The 27,298-nt window shown below is 31.4% G+C and overlaps 4 protein-coding genes across 7 annotated transcripts; 2 read left to right on the forward strand and 2 right to left on the reverse strand.

The window, feature by feature from the left end:
• The first annotated feature begins 2,300 nt into the window (after positions 1-2,300).
• On the forward strand, positions 2,301-6,082 carry TRZ1 (tRNAse Z1). 2 transcript variants are annotated; one of them, XM_012224827.4, is made up of 8 exons: positions 2,301-2,648; positions 3,208-3,370; positions 3,465-3,535; positions 3,645-3,740; positions 4,163-4,276; positions 4,724-4,792; positions 5,004-5,078; positions 5,615-6,082. In XM_012224827.4, the coding sequence occupies exons 1-8, from the start codon at positions 2,415-2,417 to the stop codon at positions 5,687-5,689; spliced, it is 897 nt and encodes a 298-aa protein (XP_012080217.1). In that variant the 5' UTR covers positions 2,301-2,414; the 3' UTR covers positions 5,690-6,082. The 2 variants fall into 2 exon arrangements, with proteins under 2 accessions (XP_012080217.1, XP_012080218.1); XM_012224828.4 differs by lacking the exon at positions 5,004-5,078.
• A 317-nt stretch (positions 6,083-6,399) lies between these two features.
• On the reverse strand, positions 6,400-8,328 carry LOC105640501 (uncharacterized). Its single transcript, XM_012224829.4, has 2 exons — positions 8,216-8,328; positions 6,400-7,865 (listed from the first exon to the last, which is right to left on the reverse strand). The coding sequence occupies exon 2, from the start codon at positions 7,846-7,848 to the stop codon at positions 6,655-6,657; it is 1,194 nt and encodes a 397-aa protein (XP_012080219.1). The 5' UTR covers positions 7,849-7,865; positions 8,216-8,328; the 3' UTR covers positions 6,400-6,654.
• A 664-nt stretch (positions 8,329-8,992) lies between these two features.
• On the reverse strand, positions 8,993-15,409 carry ALDH12A1 (aldehyde dehydrogenase 12A1). 2 transcript variants are annotated; one of them, XM_012224831.4, is made up of 16 exons: positions 15,069-15,409; positions 14,511-14,593; positions 14,046-14,149; positions 13,718-13,785; positions 13,490-13,547; positions 13,265-13,378; positions 12,939-13,022; positions 12,222-12,326; positions 11,630-11,743; positions 11,024-11,155; positions 10,834-10,923; positions 10,525-10,614; positions 10,126-10,335; positions 9,804-9,914; positions 9,403-9,482; positions 8,993-9,316 (listed from the first exon to the last, which is right to left on the reverse strand). In XM_012224831.4, exons 1-16 carry the CDS (start codon positions 15,143-15,145, stop codon positions 9,178-9,180), a joined length of 1,659 nt encoding a protein of 552 aa, XP_012080221.1. In that variant the 5' UTR covers positions 15,146-15,409; the 3' UTR covers positions 8,993-9,177. The 2 variants fall into 2 exon arrangements, with proteins under 2 accessions (XP_012080221.1, XP_012080222.1); XM_012224832.4 differs by having other exon boundaries at positions 14,511-14,590; positions 15,069-15,408.
• A 6,531-nt stretch (positions 15,410-21,940) lies between these two features.
• Positions 21,941-26,304, forward strand: WRKY61 (WRKY DNA-binding protein 61). 2 transcript variants are annotated; one of them, XM_012225153.4, is made up of 6 exons: positions 21,942-22,306; positions 22,683-22,769; positions 23,411-23,491; positions 24,170-24,721; positions 24,870-24,983; positions 25,201-26,304. In XM_012225153.4, exons 1-6 carry the CDS (start codon positions 22,181-22,183, stop codon positions 26,116-26,118), a joined length of 1,878 nt encoding a protein of 625 aa, XP_012080543.2. In that variant the 5' UTR covers positions 21,942-22,180; the 3' UTR covers positions 26,119-26,304. The 2 variants fall into 2 exon arrangements, with proteins under 2 accessions (XP_037494000.1, XP_012080543.2); XM_037638072.2 differs by lacking the exon at positions 22,683-22,769 and having other exon boundaries at positions 21,941-22,306.
• The last annotated feature ends 994 nt before the right edge of the window (positions 26,305-27,298 follow it).

The raw sequence follows: 27,298 nt of genomic DNA on the forward strand, positions 1-27,298 counted from the left end.
GCTTCTACTTGAAGTTCATTTCCCGAAGCAAGTCCTTCTTTCATTTCTTCGGTGATTGGCTTACCTTCAAACAAAACTGAAAGTGGAACAGGCTACCAGGGGAACAAAGGAACTGGCACTGAAACGGTTTAGCAAGAGTAAACCGAGCTTTTTACAATGAGAAGATAAAGAGGGCTCAGGCAGCCGTCTACCCTTTTTTTTTTTTTTTTTTTGACTGGGGCAGAGGTTCTCTTGCCCTTGTTCAAATAGGTTCCACAAAATAACAAATAAGTGATAGAAACCAAATCTAAGAACAAAAGCAAAAGCAGAACATGAAGAGAAAAAGAAATGCCATAGAAAATTGTGACTAAGCTTAGCTATTCTGGTATGTATGGCAGACATGAAAGAAAGATTTGCAAGGTACACGTAATCTAGATTAGGTTAGCTTGCTTTGAATACACATTAGACAGAGATCAAGATAAATCACCAATATGACAAAATCCTAAACAAAAGCAAGAGAATTAATTACCGTATGGAACTTAGAACTAAAACAAAAGGCTTCAAACAAGATTGCTGAATATTATAGAAAGACTATAATCAATTACCGTCGAGAGTTGAGACGATTGCTTCTGTTGAGCCACTGAAGCCTGAAGGAAGACAAACAAATCAATCGTAGAAGACTATGGATACGGTAAATTCAGTACTCTAAGTCGTAGGGTCAAAATGGATTATGACATGGTAACACGATTAAGCCTGCATGTTGGCCTTAACACAAAATTTAAATAATTTAGAATTAAGTTTAAATGTATTCTTATAATCAATGGGTGACTAATATACGACATAGTTTAAATGGATTTTGTTAAAAATTGATTCTTCTAATTTGTTTATTAAAGATAAAAATATAATTTCATATATAATACATATATTAAGCGAATTATATAGGTCATATGTGTTCTGCGTGTCGTATTTTTTATTTGTATATGATATATTTAATTAAATTTTGATTAAGTTTTTTTCACTTATATATAATCAATTTAATTAAGGGGTTACAAGTATTATATTCGTATTATTCGTTTAATTTTTAATTTTTGTATTGAATTCGTACTTAAATATTTTACACGAATAGTAAACGGAACATTTTCATATTAATCTATTAAGCATCAAACCTGGCGAACCCATTTTTTTACACCACTAATTATATGACATGCCATTGATTTTGGCGGGAACATTACCTTCGCTGTCCAACGATGTGATCTAGCTTGATCTCCCCTTTGCTTTACTTGTTAAAAAAAAAAAAAAAAAATAGAATGAATATTATTTTCTCTAGGTTAATTATATTTAGATAAAATCATTATTACGTTCTTGTGTATATTGAAATACAACTGCTTCATAAGAATAGTTTTTTAAAGTTTATATATTCTAACACATTAACTAATAGTTTTTTCCATTCAAAAAGTCCATTTTTACCGTTAATACATAATAAAAAATAAAAAATAACCTTATTTTCCTTTTATATTTTCATTTTACGCCAAATCATTCAAAATCTCTCTCCAAAATTTGAGAAAACAAGACTCCATCAATTTGGCTAGCAAGCAACAAATAATTATTTCTTTCTCCATGTGAGTTGCGCTACGAAATGCAGCCACATAACTAACTTTAATTTCAACATTTTTTTTTTTTGCATTTCCAAGTGTGACTTGCTTTTATACATATGCAGTTACTTCACTTTCTATATATATATATATATATATAACGTAATAAGTAACTTTTTCTTATATTTATTTCTAATTTTTATATTTTGGTGTTTGAATATAAAAAGTATGCAATTGAATGTCTTAACTATTGAAAAAGTTACAATCAAATGCATTTTAATCTAAAAATTAAAATGAACAACTTAATGAATGACATCGAATATAAACATTTATTTAATTCTATCTCTTTTATTTTATTTGTTTTAAGTTTTCGTTGTTTTATATCTCTCTCTAATAAAAAGTCTAAAAAATTCTTTCTATTTTTTGTTCAATTTCAAAATAATATTAAAATAAAAAATAAATAAAAAGGGTAATAGTCTACAAAATTAAATAACATAAAGTAATTGAATAAAATAGTTCACTTTGATTTTTCAGTGAAAAATTTCGGTAATTGTATCAGACAGTTAGATTGCAAATATTTAGAAAAAAAAAAAAAAAAAATCCAAACACAAATAAAAATTACATAATTTTTTATGATAAACAATAAAACTTTTAATTTTAAATAAATAAAAATTAATATTAGAAAAAATAAATACATCGTGCCAGGCATAAAAGCTTCAAACTTCACCATTTACAACCGTAGGTAAAACCCAAACACCACTCTGTTTGAAACCTCAGCCTCATTTCACTTCTTGACAATTTCCTTTCTTCTCCTCTGATTCTTGACCTAGAAAATCCAATTCAATGACTTCGAAACAAGAAAAATCTAATCCGGATTCTACTCTGAAGGACAAAAGAGAAGCGAAGAAGTCAGTACTGACAATTGAAGGTTACCCAGTAGAGGGACTGTCCATCGGAGGCCATGAAACTTGCATTATATTCCCTTCTCTCAACTTGGCTTTCGATATTGGCCGTTGCCCACAGCGCGCTCTCTCCCAGGATTTCCTCTTCATATCCCATGCCCATATGGATCACATTGTGAGTTACTTTCCTTCTTGCAGAGAATAGTACTCTTTTTCAGCATTTTTATTGGAGAAATTTGTTTGGTTTTCGTACACATTGAGACCAATTACGAATTTGAGAAGTTAGTTTTGTTTGAGTTTATGATTTGATTGATTGGTTTTGTTTTTTAAAATATGGTTAAGAAAGGGATTAAAATTTGTAATTTCAATTTAGTGAAAAATTAGAGATCAAAGTTTGTTTAATTGGATTAGAAAGGATACTTTGTTTGTGATTTCCGCTCACAGTTTTATGGTTTTTTTTTTTTTAAATTTTATTTTATTTTATTGCTGAAGATAATGGATTAAATTATAGTTATGCATTGAGTAAGTGGTTATATGACTAAGTCAATTTAGGTTGTTGATGCAAATAAATACTGAATTAATCATCTTTAAAGTATTTGGAGAAGCAATTTTGTACTCAGTATGTTCACTACTGTTTCATTTGCTTGTTAAACTGAAATAGACTGCAAATGGGGAAAAAGAAAAGCATTTCAAAAATTTTTTTTGAAAGGTGGCTTTCTGTGTTTACTTTTCAGGGAGGATTGCCCATGTATGTTGCAACACGTGGGTTGTACAAAATGAAGCCTCCAACAATTATTGTGCCAACTTCGATCAAAGAAACTGTGCAAGAACTCTTTGAAGTGCATAGAAAACTGGATGGGTCAGAACTAAATCATACTCTGGTTGGTCTGGATGTGGGTAATTTTGATTTCCTTAAATGTATATTTTGGGCTTTTGTAGTATTTCATCTTAGCAGTATTTACTCCTGAGTTCATTCTACTTGATATTGCAGGAGAAGAGTTTTATATGAGAAAGGACCTTAAAGTAAAAGCATTCAGGACATATCATGTATTAAAAAGCCAGGTAAACTTGATTAGTTGAATCGATTTTCCTTTTTAATCTCTCTTTTTTTTTAAAACCTACTTTGCAATGTATTAAGTTATCACTTGGCATTCAAATTGATATTTTGCAGGGTTATGTAGTTTACTCTATAAAGCAGAAACTTAAGCAAGAATACTTTGGCCTTTCTGGGAATGAGATTAAGAACTTGAAGGCATCAGGTGTGGAGGTCTGTTTGACAGTCATAACCATAACTTTTGGGAAGTGTGTTTTCGCATGTCTTTGTTTTTGTTTGTAACCTCACAATTGCTATTCTTTGTAATCGCAAATTTTCTGATAGCCAATTTTATTTCCCCTCAATTTTAGAGGTTTACACAGAGGTAACTTGTTGGTTTTACAACTTATAAGACCGACTGAACAAAGGTATTTTATAACAGCAAGCCTCTTTGCACTTCATCTGAAGGCAGAGAATGATTCACCAAAATTTTGTGAATTATGCAATAACTTCAGATTTAGGTTTTGCTTTTTGGAATATCTTTGTACATCATTGTAAACATTTCAAATCTGTTTGATTTTGTTGCTTTTTTCTATCTCCTTCCTAATTGATTATTCTGCTTGTGCATCTCAAGATTTCAATCTGTTTATTGGCAGATTACGAACACTGTAACTGCACCTGAAATTGCTTTTACGGGTGATACAATGTCAGACTTCATAATTGATGAAACCAATAGTGATGTTTTGAGGGCAAGGATTCTTGTCATGGAGGTGAATCCCTTTGCTTATATCTTCATTTTGTTGCCTATCATATAGCCTATAGGTGACTTTTCTGGCTCTTATTCTTTCAGACAGCGGTCCCGGGAGGCACCCCTGTGCGCGCAGGGAGTTGGGTTTTTTTTTTTTTTTTTTTTTGGGGGGGGGGGGGGGGGGTTTGTAACAATTGACTAATTGATTTATCCCAAGTTAGTTTACAACGTACACTTACTTGTTAGTAACATTGTTTATTTGCCCCTTTAATGCAGACAATCTGCTCCCTTAGGTATAGAATCAGGAATTTAAGAGAGATTAATTACATCTAGTTTGTCAACTGAAAAGGAAAGTAAATAGCATGGATGAGGATATTGTTTTGACGCACTGGCAATTGATATATACTTTCATTTGCCAAAATTTCTGTTGTTGATATTTTATGAACTCACCCTCCCCCTGTTTGGACAGAGCACTTTTGTTGAAGACACAGTGAAAGTAGAGCATGCACGAGATTATGGGCACACTCATCTATCTGAGGTAAAATTCGCCATTCCTTTATCAGAAAAGTAGACCCTGCATGTGGACCCACATCGATGTGGAGAGAACACATGCTCAATACTCAAAGGAAGTATACAAAAAATTATGAATTTATGTCTTTACATAAGGCTTTCAATTATCGTATGCTTTCACTGATGTTTTCACACTTCATAACTGTTTCTCTGCTATATGGATGGATGAAATCTTTCAGATAGTTAATTATGCAGACAGATTTCAGAACAAAGCTATACTTCTGATTCATTTTTCAGCTCGTTATAGAGTAGAGGTATTTTTCTGAAAGCTCACTGCTTTTTGCTGGAGTGTTATAACGTTACCTACTCATAAGGAATAAAATAAAAGATAAAAAAGGTACTTTGGCTACTGGTTCAGTGGTAGCATGAGCCCCTCTCCTTTAAGAACTTTTCATGTACCCAAACAAAATTAAAACAAGAAAAGGAGGAGGAAGAATGAGATGCTGTGGTCACGTACTAGTTTGGAAGCTTACCATGTTCCATTTAATGTCGTTTGATACTCAATTCTGATCTGTTGAAATTACAGCCTGTTTGCCAACTCTTGATTTTTAGTGATAATATGTAACATGATCTTAGGAAATTTAATTTTTTTTGCCCTTGGGTTTGCCATTTTCTCCCTACCCATTCCCAACAAGGCATCTCATCTAAACATATGAGATGTATGAGATTTTGATCTTTGGGAGAATGTGATTCACAATATGGAGGTTTTTCAGTTATAGTAATATAATGTTGTATTGCGTGGTCTTTTTTTCACAAACTAAAGATCATTATTTGCACTTGTGTTTATCAGGAAATCCAAGAAGCTGTTTCTAGATTGCCACCATCTTTAGCTGGCCGAGTCTTTGCACTTACAGAAGGATTTTGATGAGGGTGATGAGAAGTTTAGGTTGAGTATATGTTGTCGTTTGCAGTATCTCAAGCCTTGTGCACTTTTGACCAAACACAATGTTAAGAAAAATCAAACAGAGAACGCAAGATGTACTAATTTTGCTCTTAGCATTAGATGTTAGTCAAAGTTTGAAGAAAATATGGGCTGGCAGTGAATTTACTGAATTGGTGGTACGTAGCATAGGTTTTTCACGATGATAGTTCTGAAAGTTTCTTGCAGTCTCCATATTTGTGTCCTACGCTCGTTCAATTTTCATTTTTCTGCAGTTTAAAGTGGCAGGATCTAAATTCTTGACCTTCTAAATGTGCTTGTATTATGTATTCTGGATCATCGAATTATTCCCAAAAAAGAAGAAAATATTTCTACTGAGAGAGAGTGTCGATTTAATTTATTGCAGGAAACTATTTGAGCTCGACGTTCATTTCTATATGATATAGCCTTTACACTACTTCATAATGAAACAACTAAATAATATTTGTTATGATCTCCCAAATAGGAACCACTAACAAGTGCCAAAATGAACTAATAATGGAGCTATTAGGCTCTACCTGGCTGTTACTGAAAATGAGATGATTATAATCCCTACAATACCAGACGCGTTTAAAACGATGCTACAAACATCAGTATTAAAGATTAATAGAACCTTATAGTAATTCTAAAAAAATTAAAAATACATGCCAAAGAGATACTGGAAATCAGAACAAATATTATAGGTAAAAAGGTGAAAAACAAATTAGCAAAGACCATATTTTACTAGGTCACAACTTTGTGCTTCGGTAGACATATCTGAATAAAGCTAGCCACCTGGTCAAAATCATAAGAAGTTATTGAATGGACATTGACCATAACCCTGCGCCTCGATCACAGGTACAATCCTTATAAGATTAGACCAAAATTTGCAGATGCAACATGAATTATAAACAAACCATTGGTGATAACTCCTAATTCTTTTCAACTTCAGCTGCAGTATTCAAATTCTCAATTACAATTGAAATAGAAGAACAAATTTTGGCTTCTTTAGCTAAAGAACCAACCAATTCCTCAATTGATGTCAGCTCTTCATGAAACTCTGGATGCAATACCAGCGAAGTGAAGTTTTCGTCAAGTACCAAACTGAGACATTTAACAATGTCTTCAAGTTTAGGAACCCAATCACAAGCTTCCAATCCCAGCAGAGATGAAGCCTTAGGACATGGACATGCCTGAGGAAACATTTCATATTTCTTCAACCATTTACCAAGATATTTAATCAATCTCATCATCTCTTTACCATTCAATTTACCAATTGAAGATGCGAAAATAACTTCATCAACATGCGATGATGCAAACAGATAATGCAAACAAAGCTCAGTCGTTGAGAACCCATCATGTGCAAGCATAAGCAAAACTGAAGCGTCCTTAGCTAAATGTGATTTCTTATCTGAGAGATTTTTGTCTCTCACCTTTTCAACAGCTAACAATGCTTGGCTCTCCCATTCCTTCCTCACATTCACCATACTGTCATACGCTTCCTTCGATGGACAAAGAAAATATTTCAAAATACAAAGTACCTCAGTCAATCCAAGATCCGAAGCATGTTTAATACTCAGACAAAGTAAATCTGACCTCTTTTTCATTGCAAGACTTGTAACCAAATTTGAATAATGAGAATGGTGAACAATCCCTTTAAGAATCAAGGCCTCCACCAAATCCCAGATCTCTAAATTAATACATGCTTCCAAAACTAAACCGCCCACATTTTGACTCATTAAGAACCCCACCTTCTCAACCAAGATCTGAGTATAACCATCATCTGAGGAATCAACCCCAACTGAAATCCCAAACTTCTCTCCAAGTTTCTCAAGGAATGTAATCAAAATTCCAACAAATTCATCCTTATTGAAATTATTGGTGTCTTTGAGCTTTCGCTTCAGCTTAGTGTAGAATTTTTTGCCTGATTCAATGAGTTGAGCATCAGTTTGCGAGAGTTTCCATCCGCTAACCGGAACAGCAAGTGATGTAGGATCCACACTTTCAAGTTCCGGCTTCAATTTAAGAAAAGTATCATCTGCGTTTAAAATTATTGGATATTCGGATTGTGTTGCAACTTGTTCAGACCTAGCTGAAGCGTTTGTGATCACCTCAAGCAAAGACATGGCAAGATTGCTAACACCTGTAGAAGCGGCAATAGTTATAATGTAAGCATCATAATAAAAGACATCTCAAACAAATAAAGCTCATTCATTTACACACCAAACAAAAGCTTAACCAAGTTTATTTCAATATTAAAAAAAAAAAAAAATCAACCCCAAAAGACAATTACACACTCCGCCTCCATCTTATTCATTTGGCTACGAATTTCACAAGGTAACACATTCCATCATAAACTATTACAGTTGCTCGATAAGATAATAAATAGAACCCTTCAAAAAGGAAAATGCTCTGTTCAAAAATATCCAATGTCTCGCATCAAAAGAAAGAGGAAAAACAAAAAACAAACACCGCGATTATAAATAAGCAAACCTGAAAATCAAGATAAGCGACTGATGGAGAAAGCGACGAGCAGCAGTCCGTTACAGCTGCAATTTGGGCGCTAGGGTTTAAGGGGTTTATTTGCCTACTGGTTCTGTTTCATTTTTAATCTCAAGTAATAAAAATTTTAAATAATTTCCAGGTCTGAGGCCATTTTGGGCCTTCTGATCAAGTGGGCTTTAACTAATGAAATTGGATCTTGTTTTATGATTAGGCCTGGCCCGTTTAAGATTTGACCGAACCAACTCGTAAACGGTAGATCCCTTAACAAATGAAAAGTTGCTTACTTCCCTTCCTTCAATTCAAGATATTGGCAGTTATCTGTTTTAGCGATTTTAAGGTGTACTCCCTTTTACCTTTCAGGAATATTATTCTTAGGCTAGTAAGTTTTTGAGAATCTACATAACAAATTAGGAGGAGTTTCATACATGAACTACTATCACTTCTAAAAAAATTTTGATGGTACACCTGAAAAACTAGCTATGTGCATAAACTTTTAGGGAGTTTTTTTGTTTTTCAGACTCTTTTTGTTGCATCCTTTAGCATTTTTTTTTTTTTTCTGGATTATATCAGATGGCAGCCCCTTATAGAAAATAGAATCCAACGAACATTTTCAAGGGTCCAATGCTATTTTTGTTTTGGTAATTTGGTCCAGATTCTGCAAGTCTGCTCTTGATTTTACTTCTATGAAAGCAACAGTCTTGCACTTTCATTCATGCATATTTACGTGGGTTTCACATACAATGGCGTTATTAAGCGATGTGAAAGTGAAAACTGGGTCTATAACACCATTTCTTTTCATTTTATTTCAGAACTAAAGCCAGTAGCAACATGTTCAAGAGGTCAATACTATATTTCTATTTATTTTTTCAAAATTCCCTCAACACTTGCAAAACAGAGAGCCTCCACTGAATACGCGCAGGAAACTGTATCTTTTCGGTCAACTTCGCTCCTCATGTAGATGGTGGAATTTCCCAATGCTTTGGCAGAGGACCAAAATCATATATTATTTCTCTATGGCAAGACCAGACTAGTTTTATTGCTTCTGGTGTCCCAATCCCTGCACCTCTTGGGTCTCCTGCTGGTCCAAACCTGTTTATAACATTGTACTTTTATATTAGTCAGGAGTTGACAACTTTCTCATGCAACATAAAATATATGTCCGATTTGGTTCATACCAATGATTCTGAGGAGCACCAGTTGTTCTTGCTCTTAATCCGGCATATGTAGTCCCATTCACTGATTTCCCAATGACTTCCTGCAAATCCACTTATTATATATTAGCAAATTGAAACCTCAATCCATTTAAAGTCATTGGGGATATAGTAGATTGGTTAAAATTCCAGGAGACTTCCATGAACAACATCAGTTGAAAGATTTCAGGTTCAATTCATATTGCAGAAAGCAAAATGTGTTTCAAGAGACACCAAAGCAAATAGTTGATACAAGAGAGTGACCTCCAATCACCCAAGTGGTCAAATGTAACTACAAAATTACATAGGAGTAGAATAACATTAAAGACGCTGTAAGAATTCCAAATATAGAGTCAGACAGAGAAAGAGGGGCTTTATAGTCTTGCCTGTAGAAATAGAGGATCATTTGAAACCACTGCAGCTGTTAAATGTGCATGCATCCTTTCCAGAGCTTCCAGAACTAGTGGGAGTTGGTCTTTTTTGTAATCAGTAACAATCTAGAAGAAAATAACTCAGCTTGTGTTAGTAGAATTCATCTTCCAGTTCTTAAAAAAAATTTATTCGCATGATAGAAGTATTTAGATTAACATAATGCATCCCATAAGTATGAAGTAAGAATATGTCTAGTAGGATTAAGCATCCATAGTGGGAAATAGAAATCATTGGATACTTTCCAAATAACGATTAAGTTTTCTTTTTCTCCTTCACCTGGAATGGTCCAAATATCTCCCGCGTTACAAGCTCATAGTTGGTCTCTTTTAAAATTTCTTCAATGGGAACATATACAGCTGTTGGTTGTAGAGCACCATATATGGATGGAATGGAATGATTCTCCAGAGGTTTGCCACCAAATAGTAGTTTTGAACCAGGTAGTTTAAGTAATTTATGCATGTGTTCTACCATTGCTTCAGTTGTAAACTGCAATGACAAAATGAAAATCAAGATAAAGTTTTCTAGAGTATGATTTAAAAGAAACATTACTTCAAGCACAAAAAATAAGCTTCGATGCAATTATCAAAGAATCTTGTGCTGAAAATAAAAGGATAGACAACAGAAAGCCATAGGACAAACTGAAAACATCATCCCAGTATTACTATCTATACTTACTGTGAGAACAGGGCCAATAGTTAGATCTTCTAATTTTCTTCTCTCTGCAAGATCCTTCATTTTAGATATAAGGGAAGTACCTGACCAGTTCTGAAGTAGGATGAAAGAACATTAACAAGAAGAAAGGAAAAACCAAATCAACAAGCCAATTGAATTATGCTAGCTAGACCAACACTACCAAAAATCAAAAGAAAAGACAGATTAGCAAGAGAGACAATTATCTCCTCAACCTTTGAGCTTTGCATAAATGTTTCATACTAATAATAGCATACTAGACGAATAAAGAAACCTACAACTGAGACAGCTAACCTCATGCATGAACAGAATTGACTGTGCAGAACACTTCTGACCACTGCATGCATAGGCATCCTGGTCACAAACCCAAGCAACATAATCAACCTGCCATTCAGAAACCAAAAAAGAAATGGCGATTCAACAACAGTCCAGAATCACAAAATATAATTAAATGAAAGAAATAACAGGAAGAAATTACAGTTACCTCATTTACATCAGGCCCTAAAATTTTCCAGTCAAACCCTGCATCTTCCAATTTAATACAACCCTTCAAGTCAACAGCCAATTTATCTGCAACTCTTGAGCTGCCAGTAAAAAGGGTCATACGGGGATTTGCCTACAAAGAAGAAGATATTTTTTTCAAAAAAAATTTATTGTCTATGAAGTGACTATTATTGTGATTATCCTCACTCATACATATTCACATCCATTGTGCCAATTATATTAGTACCACAGTTGCTATTAATAATGTTATTTGTATAATTAGCCCCTCCAATCATCATAGCCATCCTTCCCAACTACCACCATAGATTCCATATGAAACAAGTGAATTCCATTTATGCAAAAAGCATAGAAGGGTAAAGGCAGAAGAAAAAAGTGCAATTTGCTTAAAAAAAAAAGATTAACTTTGACATAAATAGGTAAACTAATAATCCCACACACTAAAGTAAAAAAGAATGCAGCAAAGGTCAACCACGTATAAAAAGACAAAATTGCAATGCAATCAACAATCTCTCAATGTTACATCTCAAACACTATTTATACTAACTACTGGAATGAGTGTAAAAGGTCAAAATCCAGCAAAACGAACCTCCACCAATAGCTTGTTCATTGTTTTCCCATCAGAATTTATGAAGTCCACATCTTCCTCTGGTAACCCACAATAGTGAAGAAGTCGCATCATTTGCTCCATAACAATGCACACCTGTTAGACATTTTCATCATCAAGCAGTGATCTTCTGAAAAAACCTCAAAATGCAGGCAGGGAGAGAATTCAACTTAAAAGAGGTTTGGTTAAACAGTAAAAATGAAAGCTGGCTATAAAATCAAATCAGCTCAAGAAATTTAGAAGCCATCAAATCTTTTAAAGATCTATACACTGGCTTGTGTACCACATGTGTGTGTCATCACCATCTCTCTCTCTCTCTCAACTCCATCAAACATATATAACATTGTTGGTGATTTCTTAAGAAAACAAATTACATAATTCTAAATAATATCCTAAATTTTTTTTTTACACCGTCAAATGTTTTCTCAAGAATAAATTCATAGTTTTCAGCATTTAATTCACTTGTCTACCACTGAAGCATGCAAAAAATTTTCTTGCGAAATAACTCATATAACACCAATGAAAATAGAATCCTTACCAATTACAGTACCCAAAACAATTTGCACTAGCATACCTTGTCATCAACTTTAAGAACGGGTTTGTTGCCCATGTATAGTGCACCCATCAACTGAAGTACTGGAATCTCTAATGGGAAATTGAAGGGAGTAATAATAGCAACCTGCATACAAATCTTTTAGATAGATATATAATAATATCATGACCATGTTTAATATTAGTTTTTTTTTTTTTTTAATTTTATTTATTTATTATTTTTTTTTTTTTTATCAAAGAAGAGTTTAAAAAATCCAATTATTCACTAAAAAACTTACAAATGGTTTACACATTTTTTTTTTATCCAATTATTCACTAAAAAATCCAATTATCAAAGAAGAGATATTGCACGCATAGAATGATTTACACAAATGGTAGACATTTAACTCGACAAATAAAAGGAAACTAAAACTCAGCATATAAAGACAGTGTATTGAAGCAAATGGTAGCATTATTGTTCTTTTTATTCCTCCAATTTTAGCTTCAATATTGAAGAATCATCTTATATTTTCAATCTGTAAAAGAAATAAGCAAAGAGCTCCAATGAACACAAAATTGCTCAGAACCAGTCTACCGTACACCATCATATTCATTAGAAGACACCTTCCTGCTTGCTTAAATGGAAATCGAAGGCTCTTCAGAAGACCGAAGAGAACTTCTTTTTACTGGTGAACTTTTTCCTTGTAAAAAAGATTTCAAAATTTATAATTAATTGAAACACCACTTTTTCAGTACTTACAGGACCATAAGGCCATCGGAAACCATGACTTTGCTGTCCAAGATGATTTCCAGGAATTGCAAAAGATCTTGCCAAGAAACGAACCTGTCCATATGCAAGTGAAAAAAATTAAGAGAGACATTTAAAGAATCCATAATTTGTCCTAACAGAAAATGGATATAGCTGATGTTTAGGTCAAGGACATATTCCTTTAACACAGGAAAAGCCAGTCATATGTACACAGAGAATTTTAGTTTTTGATAAATACGATGTCAGTTCATTCAAACTAAAAAATTGTCTACTTTAAGTAATTCCACACCAATCATGAATGGAGTGACTTGATTTACCTGATCACCAGAAAAATTCTGCAAAAATTTTTGAGTAACTTGAACTTCACCAAGAGCTTGCTGATAACTTTTTGGAGCAACCCTTTGTATTAGCCTAGTGAAGAAATTGGAAACCTGAAATTTTTGGGAAAAAAAATCCATTATTTAACAATCAAAATAGTGCAACAAGAAAATTTGAAAGTTTCAATTTAAGAAGACATTGTTCCTGCACTCAGGACACGTTACCTTTGGCAGGGAAAGCATATGGCCTGCCTTCGCGGAAATGTCTCCATATAAAAGATACCTGCAAAACATAACAATCAAAACATATCATGAGTTAATGTAGAGAATGGAAAATGAATTCACTATATAATCATATCAGAATCCAATGGCAACAATTTGGCAAAGTTGAAAAACCAAAAGGACACAAAGAGGGAGCAAAGTTAACAGGACAGGTAAAAAAGCAACACACACCTCTCTGGTGATTTAAAAGGATTATGCAGCCCATGCTTGGGGCACTTGGACAAGCTTTCCACAAATGGCTGCATGATTAGCCAAACAGTTAGCACAGTTTAGTTCAGGTATTTTGACATAAGAATTTAAAAACCTGAAATTGTGGACTAGTCCCATTATGGAATAGGGAAATGAAAAGAGAAAATGACTGAAAGGTATTGCTTAAAGCACAAGGAGAAAAAAATGTTTCTTTTCTTGCCCACAACATGCTACAGACTCTCACCCAATGGGGAAACCAATTTAACTGGGAAAGTGACATGCCCAATCTTCTTTATATAGAAAGATGTACCTTTATTTCTGTTTCATCTACATCAGCAACCTTAATGAATGGCTCTCCATTTAAAGGATCCACAATCGTGTTCCATCTTGAAGATCCTATCCATTTTCCCTGCACTAAAAATAAAAGATGTTCTATGTTCAAACATCTGTTGGTTGTAAGTGATTAGAAACTGCAAGTTCAATCTCAAACTGATCAGCAAAATCTTGGTATGCTTCATAGAGGCCTGTACTTTTGGAGGCTTCTTGACTTCAATCCAATATAAATTAAAAATTAAAATTTAAAATTTACAATAAAAAAGAGGGAGGAGATTAATTTCAATCTTCAATTTACCCAATTTCACAATTTTATTATATAAAAAAGATAAAGCATTCGCTGAAAACTTATTCTTGTAACTAAAAAAAAAAAAAAAAAAAAGTAACAACAAGGACCAAAGAATCATCAGTAAGCAACAAATGCAACCACAATAATGCCTACCCAAGTTGTGTACTTCCGCGGGCTGAGAACCTGATATCTCTTCAACCTCTACTGTTGCAAAAGGCAAAGAATGAACAGTTCTGCTTTAAAAAAAAAAGCAAGTGAATTTAATTATCAGATAATAAAGCTATAATAAACAGGAAAGTTTTGAAGGAACTTCAAGAAACTGAGGAAACGTCAATCACCATATTGTTTTCTCCTCTTCATTCTTCAATACAAGATTTCTTATAATATGAGGGAAAAAATAAATTGGGGACCGTCAGAATAATAGTTATGAATCAGCAATTTGTTGCTAAAGAAGTAAGCCTGAGACCATCTATTAAGAAGCTGAATTGTAAATGATGTGTGCGATGGGCATATCTATCTATTTTCTTCCATTTTCTCTATCCTTCCTTTATTCCTCACCAATTCCCAGTAGCCAAACAATCCAAACACAGGTTACGGAAGTGCCTCCGTCAATAAAAACGTAAAAATTTAAAGAACTCCCCACATAAAAAACTTCCATTAATTTTCAGATTAAATAAAAACCAGGTATATCAGATGAAGAAAATATCATACCTTGAAAGATTGAATGAACTGAGCCAACTTATACCCTTCTGGGTTCTCAATCCTCTGCAACCCACCAATCTATACATGACGATGGGTGGTGAACACTGAATAGAATAGCGCGATCCTCTGATTTATCTATATTCCTCTTGTTATTAGTATTATTAGAACTTACTTGCACTTGCAGTTCTAATACTAAATCTTAACAAACAAATAAAGAAACATATCCTCTCGTCATTTTCATCAATTACTGGCATCTCCCTTTAGTAAATTTTGCTGCTGCCATCTCGCTTCCCAATAACTCAGGTCCAGTCACGCACATGAGCGTTTTGTTTGTCTGTTTGCTCAGACTGCAGAGGTGTAACCAATACGGTGTCGTTATATAGGTATAAAGAACAATATCCATGATGAAGATTTCGTCTATAAAAATTGAATCCAATCAAATCAGGACACTCATTTTCGATATAATCAATCATGTCCTTCTATCCAATCAAATGTTATTATGTATTATTGACATTTACGTGGAAACCAGAAACCCTATCTTATTGCTTGGGCCTTGGCCCATGGGCTACAATTCTTTTTAACCTCTCCTGTATACCATTTTTTTATTCGTTAGAAGGCTTAATATGTTGAAATCACGTGATCAACTACGTGACAAGAGTAACACTCCACATGACTATTATTAATTTTTTAGTGGGAGTAAAAGCCAAAAGACTTATCAAATTAACACGTTTATCCTATACAAAAAAGGATTAAGGGTATCCATTTGATATGAAAACATTGACTTGGTAGTTACAAGTCTATGTTTTATATTTACATATTTAAACGTAGTTCAAGCTTGACGATTGAGAGCTTGCACCACCTATATATATATATATATATATATATATATATATATATATATATACCACTTTCTTATGTCTATTAAACTAAGAGTATGTTCGATAAAATTAACTATTTTCACATAATACGGAAATTTTTTACATTCATAATAAATCGATTGAATACTGAATCTCTTACTTAAGGGATTTGAGTTCTTTCTATTCAGATTAACTGTGTTAGTAATTAATAGTTAATCTTCAATTAATTAGTCTAATACAAACAAAAGCAATATATAGTGGGAATTAAGCTGTATATTGACTTCATCACAAAAGCTTTGTCTTTCTTTCCCAGATTCAAGTCATTGACTCGAAACCTTTTTTTTTTTTTCTCCCTTTTCTCTCTCTTTCATTTTCAACTCAAAAAATAAAAATAATATTATCCTTTCATGTGTATATGTAATTATATATGTATTTAACTACTTATTATTACTATTACTTTATTCTAAAAAAAAAGGGGTGAAATTTGAAATTATATATTATTAGTCAACTCATAATCTAAATTTTCTTAATCAATAATGAATTTATACAGTAATTAATAGCATTAGTTCAATTAGTGATTTTTATTCGTTATTAATCAAATTCGATGTTATTTAAATTTAAAAAGTACTCTACAAATAATATCAACAGACTCTTTGGACGGAAGGATTTATACGTCATTATCATTATAATTTAGGGATTTATATATAAGTTTTATTTTTTTTTATGACCTCATTTAATTGATTAAATTTCAACTATGATGGAATTCAAATTCAAATTATAAAAAATAAAAAATAAAAATCAGTATTGACAAGTCCATGAATTACGGCCAGAGAGGATAACAGTTTATACGTATTGATAACCAATTCAACATGTTGAAGTTGAAGACACATTCAATTATGACTTTGCAACCCAACTCAACTTAATACTACACCAGCTAATTTTTATCATTACCTGATAGCATTTTTTTTTTTTTTTTTTTATAACCAGAAGATTTAATCTCACTCGGGTCATAAAGTGTGTTTTTCAGGAATCAAACTTGTGTATTTATCTTTACGGAAATTGAGGTCGCTTACCACCTCAATCAATATTTTGTTGGTACCTTATAGTAACTATTTGATAATATGAAAGTAATTTTCACTGAGAGTTAATACATGGTGACTTCATTTGTTCCTAACCTAAAATCCAAATTAACATTATTAATTACATAGACATGAATGATTAATTGATTTATTGGCAATAATTAATTTGTAATGCCAAAAAAAAAAAAAAAAAAAAAAAAGGAAAACCCCAAATCCTAATTAGGGTTACTTGTCCCAATTTTCCATTCAAATATTAACCTAGTTCAATAAAATAATTAGTAAAATCTTAATTCTTCTCTTTAGTTAATTAATTCATTATTAAGGTTTTTTCCATTTTATTAATTAATGAAAATTTTATGGAACTATTATTAATTTGTAATGACTGCTTGGAAACCAAGTAATCACGCATAATCTTTTAAAAAGAGTTCTGTTAGATCATCATGATTTTGAAATTAATAATAAACTCGGCAATTTGTTATATACAATCTATAATTAAGACAATAAGATATAGCTTAATTATTATAATTATAAATTATCACAACTAATTAAGAGAACGAAGTACAAACCTATGCAAAGCATTGACCTAGTAGTTAATTAAGCATATTGGTGACTTTAAATAAAATCAAGGTGTTGTCATACTAGCATTTCTTTTTCAGGTTAGTTCGGAAATTTTCAAAGGATTATTAAAAATCAATTACTTTAATTTGGTTAAATTATGATTTTTTTTTTCTGTGTATGAAATATAATATGACGATAGTGTATAAATGTATATTAATGCGAGTTAATTAATTAATTAATTAATTAATGAGTCCAATGACTAAAACTCTTGGATTATTATATTCAAGTAATTAGGAATCAGATTCAATTAGGGTTTTCCAATAAATTAAGTTTGTAAATCCATCAAGTGGCTCCCTCTCTTTGAATTTGACAAAATGGTTGAAACTTGAAAGCTCATCTCCACATGCTACAATGACTTTACCAGTATAGAATTTCCAAATTGACTCATTCTTTCATATCATTTTCTTCTCGTATATAATTATTTTCTTCCTATATATATATATATATATATATATATATATATATATATAGTTATTTATTTATTTATAGTCCAACAAATTTACACGATAAAGCCGGTGCCAGCTGATCAATGTCAAATGCCAAACATAATTCTTTGAAATTGAAAAGAGAGTTTTGATATTTATTTAAGACCTAAATTTTGGGTCATATGATGTTAACAACATTAACACTACCATTTATGATTAAGAAATTACTATATGCATGTATATGTGTATATCAAAGGAGGTTGAGATACCTCTTTCTTAACTCGGAACATGAATTTTTTCTTTATGGATGAACTAAATATCCATTGAAAACGTTGTATTTTTTAACGGACCACAATTAATACACCGTATTTTTATATTTTAGATATGAAAGCAAATATAATTTACTACAAAGAAAAAGAGTTTCCCTCGTTATACGAATAAATACTTACTACCAATTAATTATATAGTCACACTCAAAAATTTGGGAAGACTGATAAGTTATTTACCAGGCAATTGAACCGACCTATTTTTGCAATAAATTTCGTAATATAATATAATTTTAATAATTTAATTATTGCCGAGTCAAAATTTATTGATGAATCTCCTATTATTTGAGAAAATCATTCGTAAACCATATATACACTAAATTGTATTTTCGTAGCTTATTTTGGAACTATTGCTAGCTTTATAAAAATCATTCATTAAATTGAAGCGTTATTGCTGTTGATGTATATATTGTTGTTGATGGCAGTGTTCGGTGATAATTTTTTAAGTAGCTTTTAGCATTTTGACTGGTTAAAATACTAAATGCTAATCTTTATATTATTCGATAATATATCGTTTGAATTAACTTTTAGAGGTAAAGATAGCGTTTTGTAAAAATTAACTCATGTAATGTTTAACTTTTAGCATTTCATGAAAAACTATTAAAACAGTTAAAAACGCTACTAAAACAGCTAACAATTGCCAAAGCAGCTAACTTTGTCAAACAGACTCGATGTATATATTAAAGCAAGAAAAGTGATGGTTGGTTTGTTTGAACAAGCAAAGCTACTTAACATGTTTCACGTTTATGGAACTAATTAGTGATTATAATGAAATTTCAGGGGAAAAAAATTTAATCAAAAGACAATTAGAATTCAAAATTTAATTAAAACGACAATTAATCGTTTATTTCCTTGCAAATTATCTTCCCGTCAGTGGAAATGAAACAAGGAAGGAACCAAGTAATTCCATTTTTCAATATTTTGAATAACAGCAATCATTAGATATTATAATTAAGTCAATAAATAACATATAAATAAATCAATATTGAAATTGTTATATTAATATATTTAATTAATTTTTAAACGCAGTAGAATAGCTTTCTAATAGGTTTTGTTAATTCTGTAGAATTGTTGATTATACTAATTTAATATATATATATAAATTAATGACGTACGGTTGCTTGTCATTGTCGTTTTCGAAACATTTTTTCATTAGGAAATTGACTCCACATTCATGTTGAAAGAAAGAATGATAATAGAAGGAAAATTCAATGGATTTCCAAACAAGCAATATGATTTTTCCAATATTTTGATTTTTCATAAGTAGTTGTATGATTTTCCTAAGTAATACAAACAAAATTAGCAAAACAGCCAATTAGATTTGATTCGAGGATTAGACTTACTTAAACCCGAATAGTTAGAAATACATCATTATGATTTTTCATAAGTAGTTTTATGATTTTTTTCTTAATGCATCGTTAGAAATACATTCATTTCAATAAAAAAAATCATTTTTCGTTATGTTGATTGTGAGTGGAATTATTATCTGATTGGTTGGAATTGAGTTCTCTCTCGATCACAAAGATTATTACCAATTTAATGATTATTATTTAAAGAAAATGACTATTATTATTGTGTAATTCATAATATTTTTCTAGCTCTTATAAATAAATAAATAAAAATTATAAGATCAATGCATATTATAAATAAAAATATTTATGCAATAATGTGGGCATATATTATTTTTTTGATGCATGAGAATGCCGGTCTTATTCAATTTAAATTTAGAAGAATCAATATTGATATTGTTTCAAAGAACCTTCTTCCTATAAATATATATTTATTCTCAATTTTTCTTTTGGTTTTTTAGAATTAAACATTCTCTTTAAATAGTTTCGTCCAAACAAGAGGAATATATCTATGTTCTTTTAATTTTTTTTTTCAAAGAAAATTTTAAAAAATAAAACCATGTGATTTGGCTTTTTGACAAATACAAAGGAATTCTTTTTATCATTTGAGTATCTTGAAGATTTAATTCATTAATTATCACTTTAAAACTATTATTTTTTATAATTTTAATAAATTATAAATCAAAATTAGCTTAATTTAACGGAGGATTATTCCTAATTAGAATTCACTTAACGCTGATACTAGCTAGTTAGATTCACACTTCCATCAATCAATCCGAGCTTTCCAAGTTTGGTTAGTGATAGAAGGTGAATGCACGGACCAATAACATTCATTCTCCACCCAATGTTTGGCTTTCAAAGTCACTGCAACCCCTTTTGGCTTTTGGCGTTTGCGGAGAAACTCTAGTCACCCTCGGTAACACGAAATATGCCCAAAATTTTGACAATCTAACAATGCCTTTGTGACTTTTGTATTCTAGTACGAAGCTTCATTCCTTCTAGCAAACTATTAGGTGGGTTCGCCCTTTGCGGTGCAAACCTCTCTAAGCAGCTAATACGTTAAAAAATGAATTATTCTGCTCACACACTGAATAAGGGTGAGCAAACGATTGGTTTAGTTCAAACGATTTATTCAGTTCAAATCGATTAATATCAAAAAAATGAAAATCGTAGTTTATGGATGACAGATTAAATTGAATTGACCCAACATTAGCATCTGAATTAAACTAATTGGTTCGGTCGGTTTTGATTAGTTTTGTCATGTCGATTCGATTCTAAGTTCAACTGATTAATTTTTATAAAATCGACCCGTACTAAATAATGGCTTCAATTCAAAACGACTAACTTAATAAATGAATTTCCTTTAATAAGCTGATCGAACCAAACTGAAATAGGTCAATTTAATTTTCGGTTTGGTCAATAGTTTTGCACACTCTTACGTACAACACGTATTTTTTTTTTTTAGGGTCTATTTGATAAAATGAGTGGTTTTATTAGTGTTAATTGTCTTAATAAATGTTATTCGTTTAACTAACATTTTACCAAAAATATTTAGAATTATAGAAATTTCATATTTTCAAATTTTTTTTCATTAAATATGCAAAAATACATAAAAATGATAAATTATGATAACTAGTCTCCGGTGATCTAGTGGTCGCGGATAATGGCTATGACATGTAATGGTGATTAATTAGTTGTGACTTATAATCATTGAGAGAGAGAAAGGGTGTCCGGGGTACCCTGCCCTCTTAAAAAAATAATTAAATTTGCTCTCTAAATTTTAGAATTTTAAAATTTGATCTTTTAAAATAATACACTTTTTTTTTTTTAAATTTTGCCCTTGCTAACTCTTGAAAAATAAAATTTCATTTCTTTAGTCTTTATCCTAGCTCCACCACTGCTAATAATGATGGCTACCAGTAATTAATGAATTAATTTTAATGTGTTTATAAGATTAAAATAAAATTTTTCAACATCTTCAAATTGTTTTTTCCCTTGATAAAAAGGAAGTTATTTTCCTTTAAAATTACTAATTAGTTTTATTTTTGATCAGAAAAATATTTTTTTGACTGATATTTTCCAAACATTCAAAAATCATGAAATTCAGAAGTTATTTTCCGAAACAAGAGAGCCTACATTTAAATTATTTTATATTTTTTTTGTTTGTGTGTGTATATATGTACACACATATATTATCGTTGAAGTTGATTTCTTCTAGTTATGTTTTATAATATTAAAAGTCTGCATATAATATTAGGTGTAGCGCTCTTTCTTTAGTGCAATTGGATTGAGGTGTTGACATTTTTATTTTATTTTTTTTATTTCTGTTTTCTGGTAAGAGCTTGAGTTTGAATTTATTAAAAACCAGTCAAATACTGCATGCTCTTTATATATAAGAAGGTAAGGTATTACGGAAAGACGGCATATGAATTGAAAGAAAAAGTATCAAGAAGAGACCAAAAGGGTTATGGAGGACGTTATTAGAAGATCCAGCCATGGAGGCCTGATCAAGGAACAGAGGCCAGCTGATTCTACTGCTACTGATCATCACGATCATGACAGTTCTTCAAGAGAAGAGATTGTTAATAATAAGGTAAAAACTTTAATCTTCTTCATGGGTTTAAATGAAGCATTAAAAAGATTTTGGATCTATAATTATCCTGTTAATCTAAATTATTATCCCACAACAAAGAAGATTTTGGTGTTTGTATGCTTTTTTTTTTTGTTTTCTTTCCTTTTCAAAAACACACACACACACACACATATATATATATATATATATATCGGTTTAGTTATCGGATTCATTTCGTGATATTTTTTATTAGATCTTGTTTTATGTGTTATATACATGTATAAATATAAATTTGATTCTTAATAACTAATCAAGTTTAAGCTTAATATATGTATATGTAATTGCTTTTTCAAAATTTTTTAATTATATAAATATATACATATATACTTGAATTCAGAATGGAAGGAAGAGAGCATACCATGAGAATGAAGATCTGAAATCATCTTTATCAGAACAAAATAAAGATTTAAGCTTGACCAAGCAGGTAACAATTCTGGAGTATTGCAGTTCTCTTTGCACATTAATTAATTAATTATATGGTAAAAATTGACAGAACAAGATTAATTAAAGATATAATCTTCAATTAATATTGATTGGATCTGCAACAACCAGAAGTCATTGTTAAAATAAATGCTCATCCTCAACTAGTTAATTGGAAGTACATGGCTTTATTATCCATAGGGAAAGTAATGTATTTATCTTTTTATAGAATCAAAAATTGTACAATTTTTATTTGATATAATTCCAAAACATCTGCAGTTGTCCAATTTATGCTAAGAGAATGACTGTTTCCCACAAAATAAATAATGATTAGGATGGCTAATTAAGATCTTTCACAGTGAATATAATGAATTTACGAGGTCTGAAAGTCATATAAATTGACTTAGCTCTCTAACTTTTTCATTTTTGGTCAACACTATATAGTTTGATTTGTAGGGATCTGTTGACCCTTATCATGTGCTAATAAATATAGGTGACTTTGATATTAATATTCTTATTTACAAATAAGATTTTTATAGTGTCAGTTCTAAGCAAAACCCTTTTTTTTTCCTTTGATTATAGTATTAATTTACTGGCTTTTCTTTTTTTTTTTTTCCCTTTAATTAGTTGATTTTCCTTAAACAGGTAGTTGTTGCAACTAATAATAAGGAAAGGTGCATCATGGAATTCGATTCAGGACCATCTTCTTCAAGCCTAAAGGAGCAGGTTAGTAAGAAGCATGTTTTTGATATTTTATGTGAAGTATGAATAATTATATATATCTTCATTTAGAAAAAAGAAGGGATTTTCAATGTCTTCAATACAATTCATAGATATAGCAAGAAATCCTGTTAAAAATGAGATTTTTTCTTTCTTTCCATCAGGTTAATAAGAAACTCTTTTTTCGTGTTTTTTTTTTCTTTAAATCAAATGTCTACAATTTAAATCATTTCTTTTTATATATATATATATATATATATATATATAGCAACGGCTTTTACAAAGTTAGAGAATCAATCCATGTAAAAGTTTTTGTAAAAAAAGATAACCACATAACCTGAAACGAAATTAATCTCATTTTAAAAAAAAATGTGAAGATAATTGCGCAAAAACCAAAGAATTTAAATACTTAACATTTTACGTTATGAATAAATATATTAAACACTTTATTAGCTAGTTGATATTGAAATATATTCTTGGTTTTCGCTGAACATCAAAAAATTAATCATCAATCTAGCAATCAAACTAATAATCAAATTTTTTTTCCTATAATACTTCAGCCCTAAATAGAGTGAAATTCATATAAATATGTAAAAATATGTAAAATATTTAACTTAATTATAATATTTACATTTTAGTTGCCTTTTTTTTTTCTAAAAAAAAAAATTTTTTTTTTTTGAACAGGATAGTTGGCTTGAATCAGCAAGAGCTGAAATGGATGTAGTGAGAGAAGAAAATCAAAGGCTGAAAATGTCCCTAGGTCAAATGATGAAAGATTATCAGGCTCTTCAGATGAAATTCCATGACATTATTCAACAAGATCAGGAAACAAAGAGATCTTATATGTCTACAGTTGATAATAATAATTACCAACATGCAGTTGAAGAACCTGAGTTTATTTCCCTAACCCTAGGGAGGGTTTCAAGTAATAATGACTCCAAAAAGGATGGAAAGAGCAAAACTTTGAATTATAAAGAAGTTGAGAAAGATAATAATAACAATGAATGTTTGTCTCTTGGATTGGAATGCAAGTTTGAATTGTCCAAATCTCAGGCAATCAATTTGCCAAAACCAAGCCCTGTGAATAGCTTAGAATCACATAAGGAAGAAGCTGAAGAGACTTGGCCTTCTAATAAGGTTCCCAAGACAATGCCAAGTGGAGAAGATGAAGTGGTGCAACAAAACCCTCTCAAGAAAGCTCGGGTTTGTGTCAGAGCTAAATGTGATACTCCAACGGTTAGTAATCATTCCACAATATCAAGTTCACATTATTATTGGAATAGTTAATTATTCACATTAATCATTATTATTAACTTTAATATAAAAACTTAAAGGCGAAAATATTTATTTTATGAAATCAGTCTCTCCCTTTGTTTACATATAGATGAATGATGGATGCCAGTGGAGGAAATATGGACAGAAAATTGCAAAAGGAAATCCATGCCCAAGAGCATACTATCGTTGCACTGTTGCACCAACTTGCCCAGTGAGAAAACAGGTACAAATTAATTTATAATTCGTCATTTATTTATTGTTTTTCTTTTTTGGTCTTAAACCATCTCGCATCAGAACCCCACTGGCCGATGAATCTGGATTCACGCCGGCAGTTCGTAGCAAATTGCTACCTTCTGAGTGTTTACAATTCATCATGTATTTATCCTTTGTATTTTGTTACTATTTGTAACTGATGATAATTTTACGCTTATATATTTTAGGTTCAAAGATGTGCAGAAGATATGTCAATCTTAATCACCACCTATGAAGGAACGCACAACCACCCACTTCCTCTTTCAGCTACAGCTATGGCTTCCACAACTTCCGCAGCTGCTTCAATGCTATTATCCGGCTCTCTAACATCTAGTTCTCAAGCAAACACCAGTACTATTCCTGCTGGTCTTCATGGACTGAATTTTTATCTATCCGACACCTCAAATTCAAAACAATTCTACATGCACAACTCTTCTCTTTCACCATCACCTTCACATCCAACAATCACTTTAGACCTAACTTCTTCAAATGCGTCTTCATCTTCTGTTAACAGATCATTTTCTTCGAGTTATTCTCCGTTTCCAAAATTCGCTACTCCTGGTACTCTTAACTTCAGTTCGTCTGACTCTCACCTGATGAATTGGGGAAATGGATTTCTTAGCTATGGAACGAGTACTACTTCTCTTCAACCCTACAACAGAAATAACCAACCAGGATCTTTAAACAACCATTTGCAACCCTACATGCAAAAGAAAACCCTAATCAGTACAACTCCTCAACAACCGCCATTACCAGATACTATAGCTGCTGCAAGTAAGGCAATCGCAACAGACCCATCTTTCCAATCTGCTTTGGCAGCTGCTATCACTTCTATAATTGGCACTGCCAATGGCAACGGCGGCGCCAATCTGGGCAGTGGTGATAACTTGGCACAGAAGTTGAAGTGGGGTGAGAACTTTCCGGTGGCTAGTGGTTATGCATCGTCAGGAGCCGCTAAAAGTAATAATGCATGTGCGACAAGTTACTTGAACAGAACGACATCAGGAAACTCACAACCTGGAAATTTGATGTTTTTGCCACCTTCACTTCCCTTCTCTTCTCCTAAGAGTGCGTCTTCATCTCCCGGTGACAACAGAGACCACTGAAATTAATTAGTTAATGTTTTTTTTTTTCGAATTTTATTTAGTGCTTATATATATAGGCTGTAATAACAATGTAAGATCAACAAAGATTATTATTTTTTGGATAGATGGAACATTGCGTCCGGAAGCAAAGGGAAATATATGTAGTTGAATAAGGTTTTAATTTTTAGGTGAGTACATATATTTGTAGACGACTTTTTTTTTTTTTTTAATTTGTTAATTATTTCTTGCAAGACTAAATACAGTAAGACTTACCTATATATGTCTTTAACATGAGTGGTTCTGACTTCTAATTATTCATCTATATTATTTGTAGCAAGAATTTCCTGATGAATATGAGTATAATGCAATATCCAGATCAACAATAATATGTAATAGTCTCTTTTTTTTTTTTTTTTTGTTTGAACAACAAAGAAAAATAAGATTTTATTATTGAAAATTAAGAGAAAGGGTAGGAAAAACTCCACAACTTCAGGAACTATACCCAAGCCACCCATTGAATCTAAACCTGGAGTGCAGAGAAAAATCTTCCACCTTACAAGAACCATACAGAAACAGCCGCTGGTCCACTTGAACCAAAGCCTGAGGTTGGGCTGGCGTTCCCATATCTTGCGTAGAAGAATGAAAAGTTCTGGTTTGGACTATGCCAATGAAGTTCTATGAACTGATCACATCCAATGCAGTTAAGTGTTGAAATTAAAGCTTGCATAAGGTATATACATTACAGATGGTTTTGATTTTTAAAGTTGGTTTTGGGTTTTATTGTTTTCTTTTCTGTTTTGAACCGGACCGATTCTCCCTTTCGTTTTTTGGAAATTTTTCATTGAAAAGACGCACTTTTGGAAATTTTTCACTGAAAAGACGCACTTACCTGTAAATCCAAATAAAAAGGATAAGAAGGAATATAAAAAGTATAAGAAGGAATATGCTTTACGCGTATAAATCTCTTGTTAAATTATGATAGTAGTTATAAATTAATTTAATAATAAAAAAATAATAAATAATAATTTTTTATTATAATAAAACTCTTTTAAGAACTTAACTTATAATAAAAATAAATTATATTTAAAAAATTATCAATTTAAATTTCAAAAAGAACCCTGAAAATGCTATAATTTAATTAAATTTGATTTTGTTGGATAAAAAAAAAAAAAGTCAAGTCAATAAATGAAATTAGAATCCA

This window comes from Jatropha curcas, chromosome 10 (genome assembly GCF_041381405.1).
Source record: "Jatropha curcas cultivar XTBG-Jc1 chromosome 10, XTBG_Jcur_1.0, whole genome shotgun sequence".
NCBI classification, from domain to species: Eukaryota; Viridiplantae; Streptophyta; class Magnoliopsida; order Malpighiales; family Euphorbiaceae; genus Jatropha; species Jatropha curcas.

Bases quoted from the DNA above. Each gene is read 5' to 3' on its own strand.
- WRKY61 (XM_012225153.4), top strand. From the start codon at position 22,181: ATGGAGGACGTTATTAGAAGATCCAGCCATGGAGGCCTGATCAAGGAA. The intron at 22,770-23,410 runs GTAACAATTCTG...TTCCTTAAACAG, and splicing joins ATTTAAGCTTGACCAAGCAG to GTAGTTGTTGCAACTAATAA. The intron at 23,492-24,169 runs GTTAGTAAGAAG...TTTTTTGAACAG, and splicing joins CTTCAAGCCTAAAGGAGCAG to GATAGTTGGCTTGAATCAGC.
- LOC105640501 (XM_012224829.4), bottom strand. From the start codon at position 7,848: ATGTCTTTGCTTGAGGTGATCACAAACGCTTCAGCTAGGTCTGAACAA.
- TRZ1 (XM_012224827.4), top strand. From the start codon at position 2,415: ATGACTTCGAAACAAGAAAAATCTAATCCGGATTCTACTCTGAAGGAC. The intron at 3,371-3,464 runs GTAATTTTGATT...TTGATATTGCAG, and splicing joins TCTGGTTGGTCTGGATGTGG to GAGAAGAGTTTTATATGAGA. The intron at 3,536-3,644 runs GTAAACTTGATT...GATATTTTGCAG, and splicing joins ATCATGTATTAAAAAGCCAG to GGTTATGTAGTTTACTCTAT.
- ALDH12A1 (XM_012224831.4), bottom strand. From the start codon at position 15,145: ATGTATAGATTGGTGGGTTGCAGAGGATTGAGAACCCAGAAGGGTATA. The intron at 11,744-12,221 runs GTATGCTAGTGC...AATGTCTAACAG, and splicing joins TTCTTAAAGTTGATGACAAG to GTGTGCATTGTTATGGAGCA. The intron at 9,915-10,125 runs GTGAAGGAGAAA...ATTTTCTTCTAG, and splicing joins AGATATTTGGACCATTCCAG to ATTGTTACTGATTACAAAAA.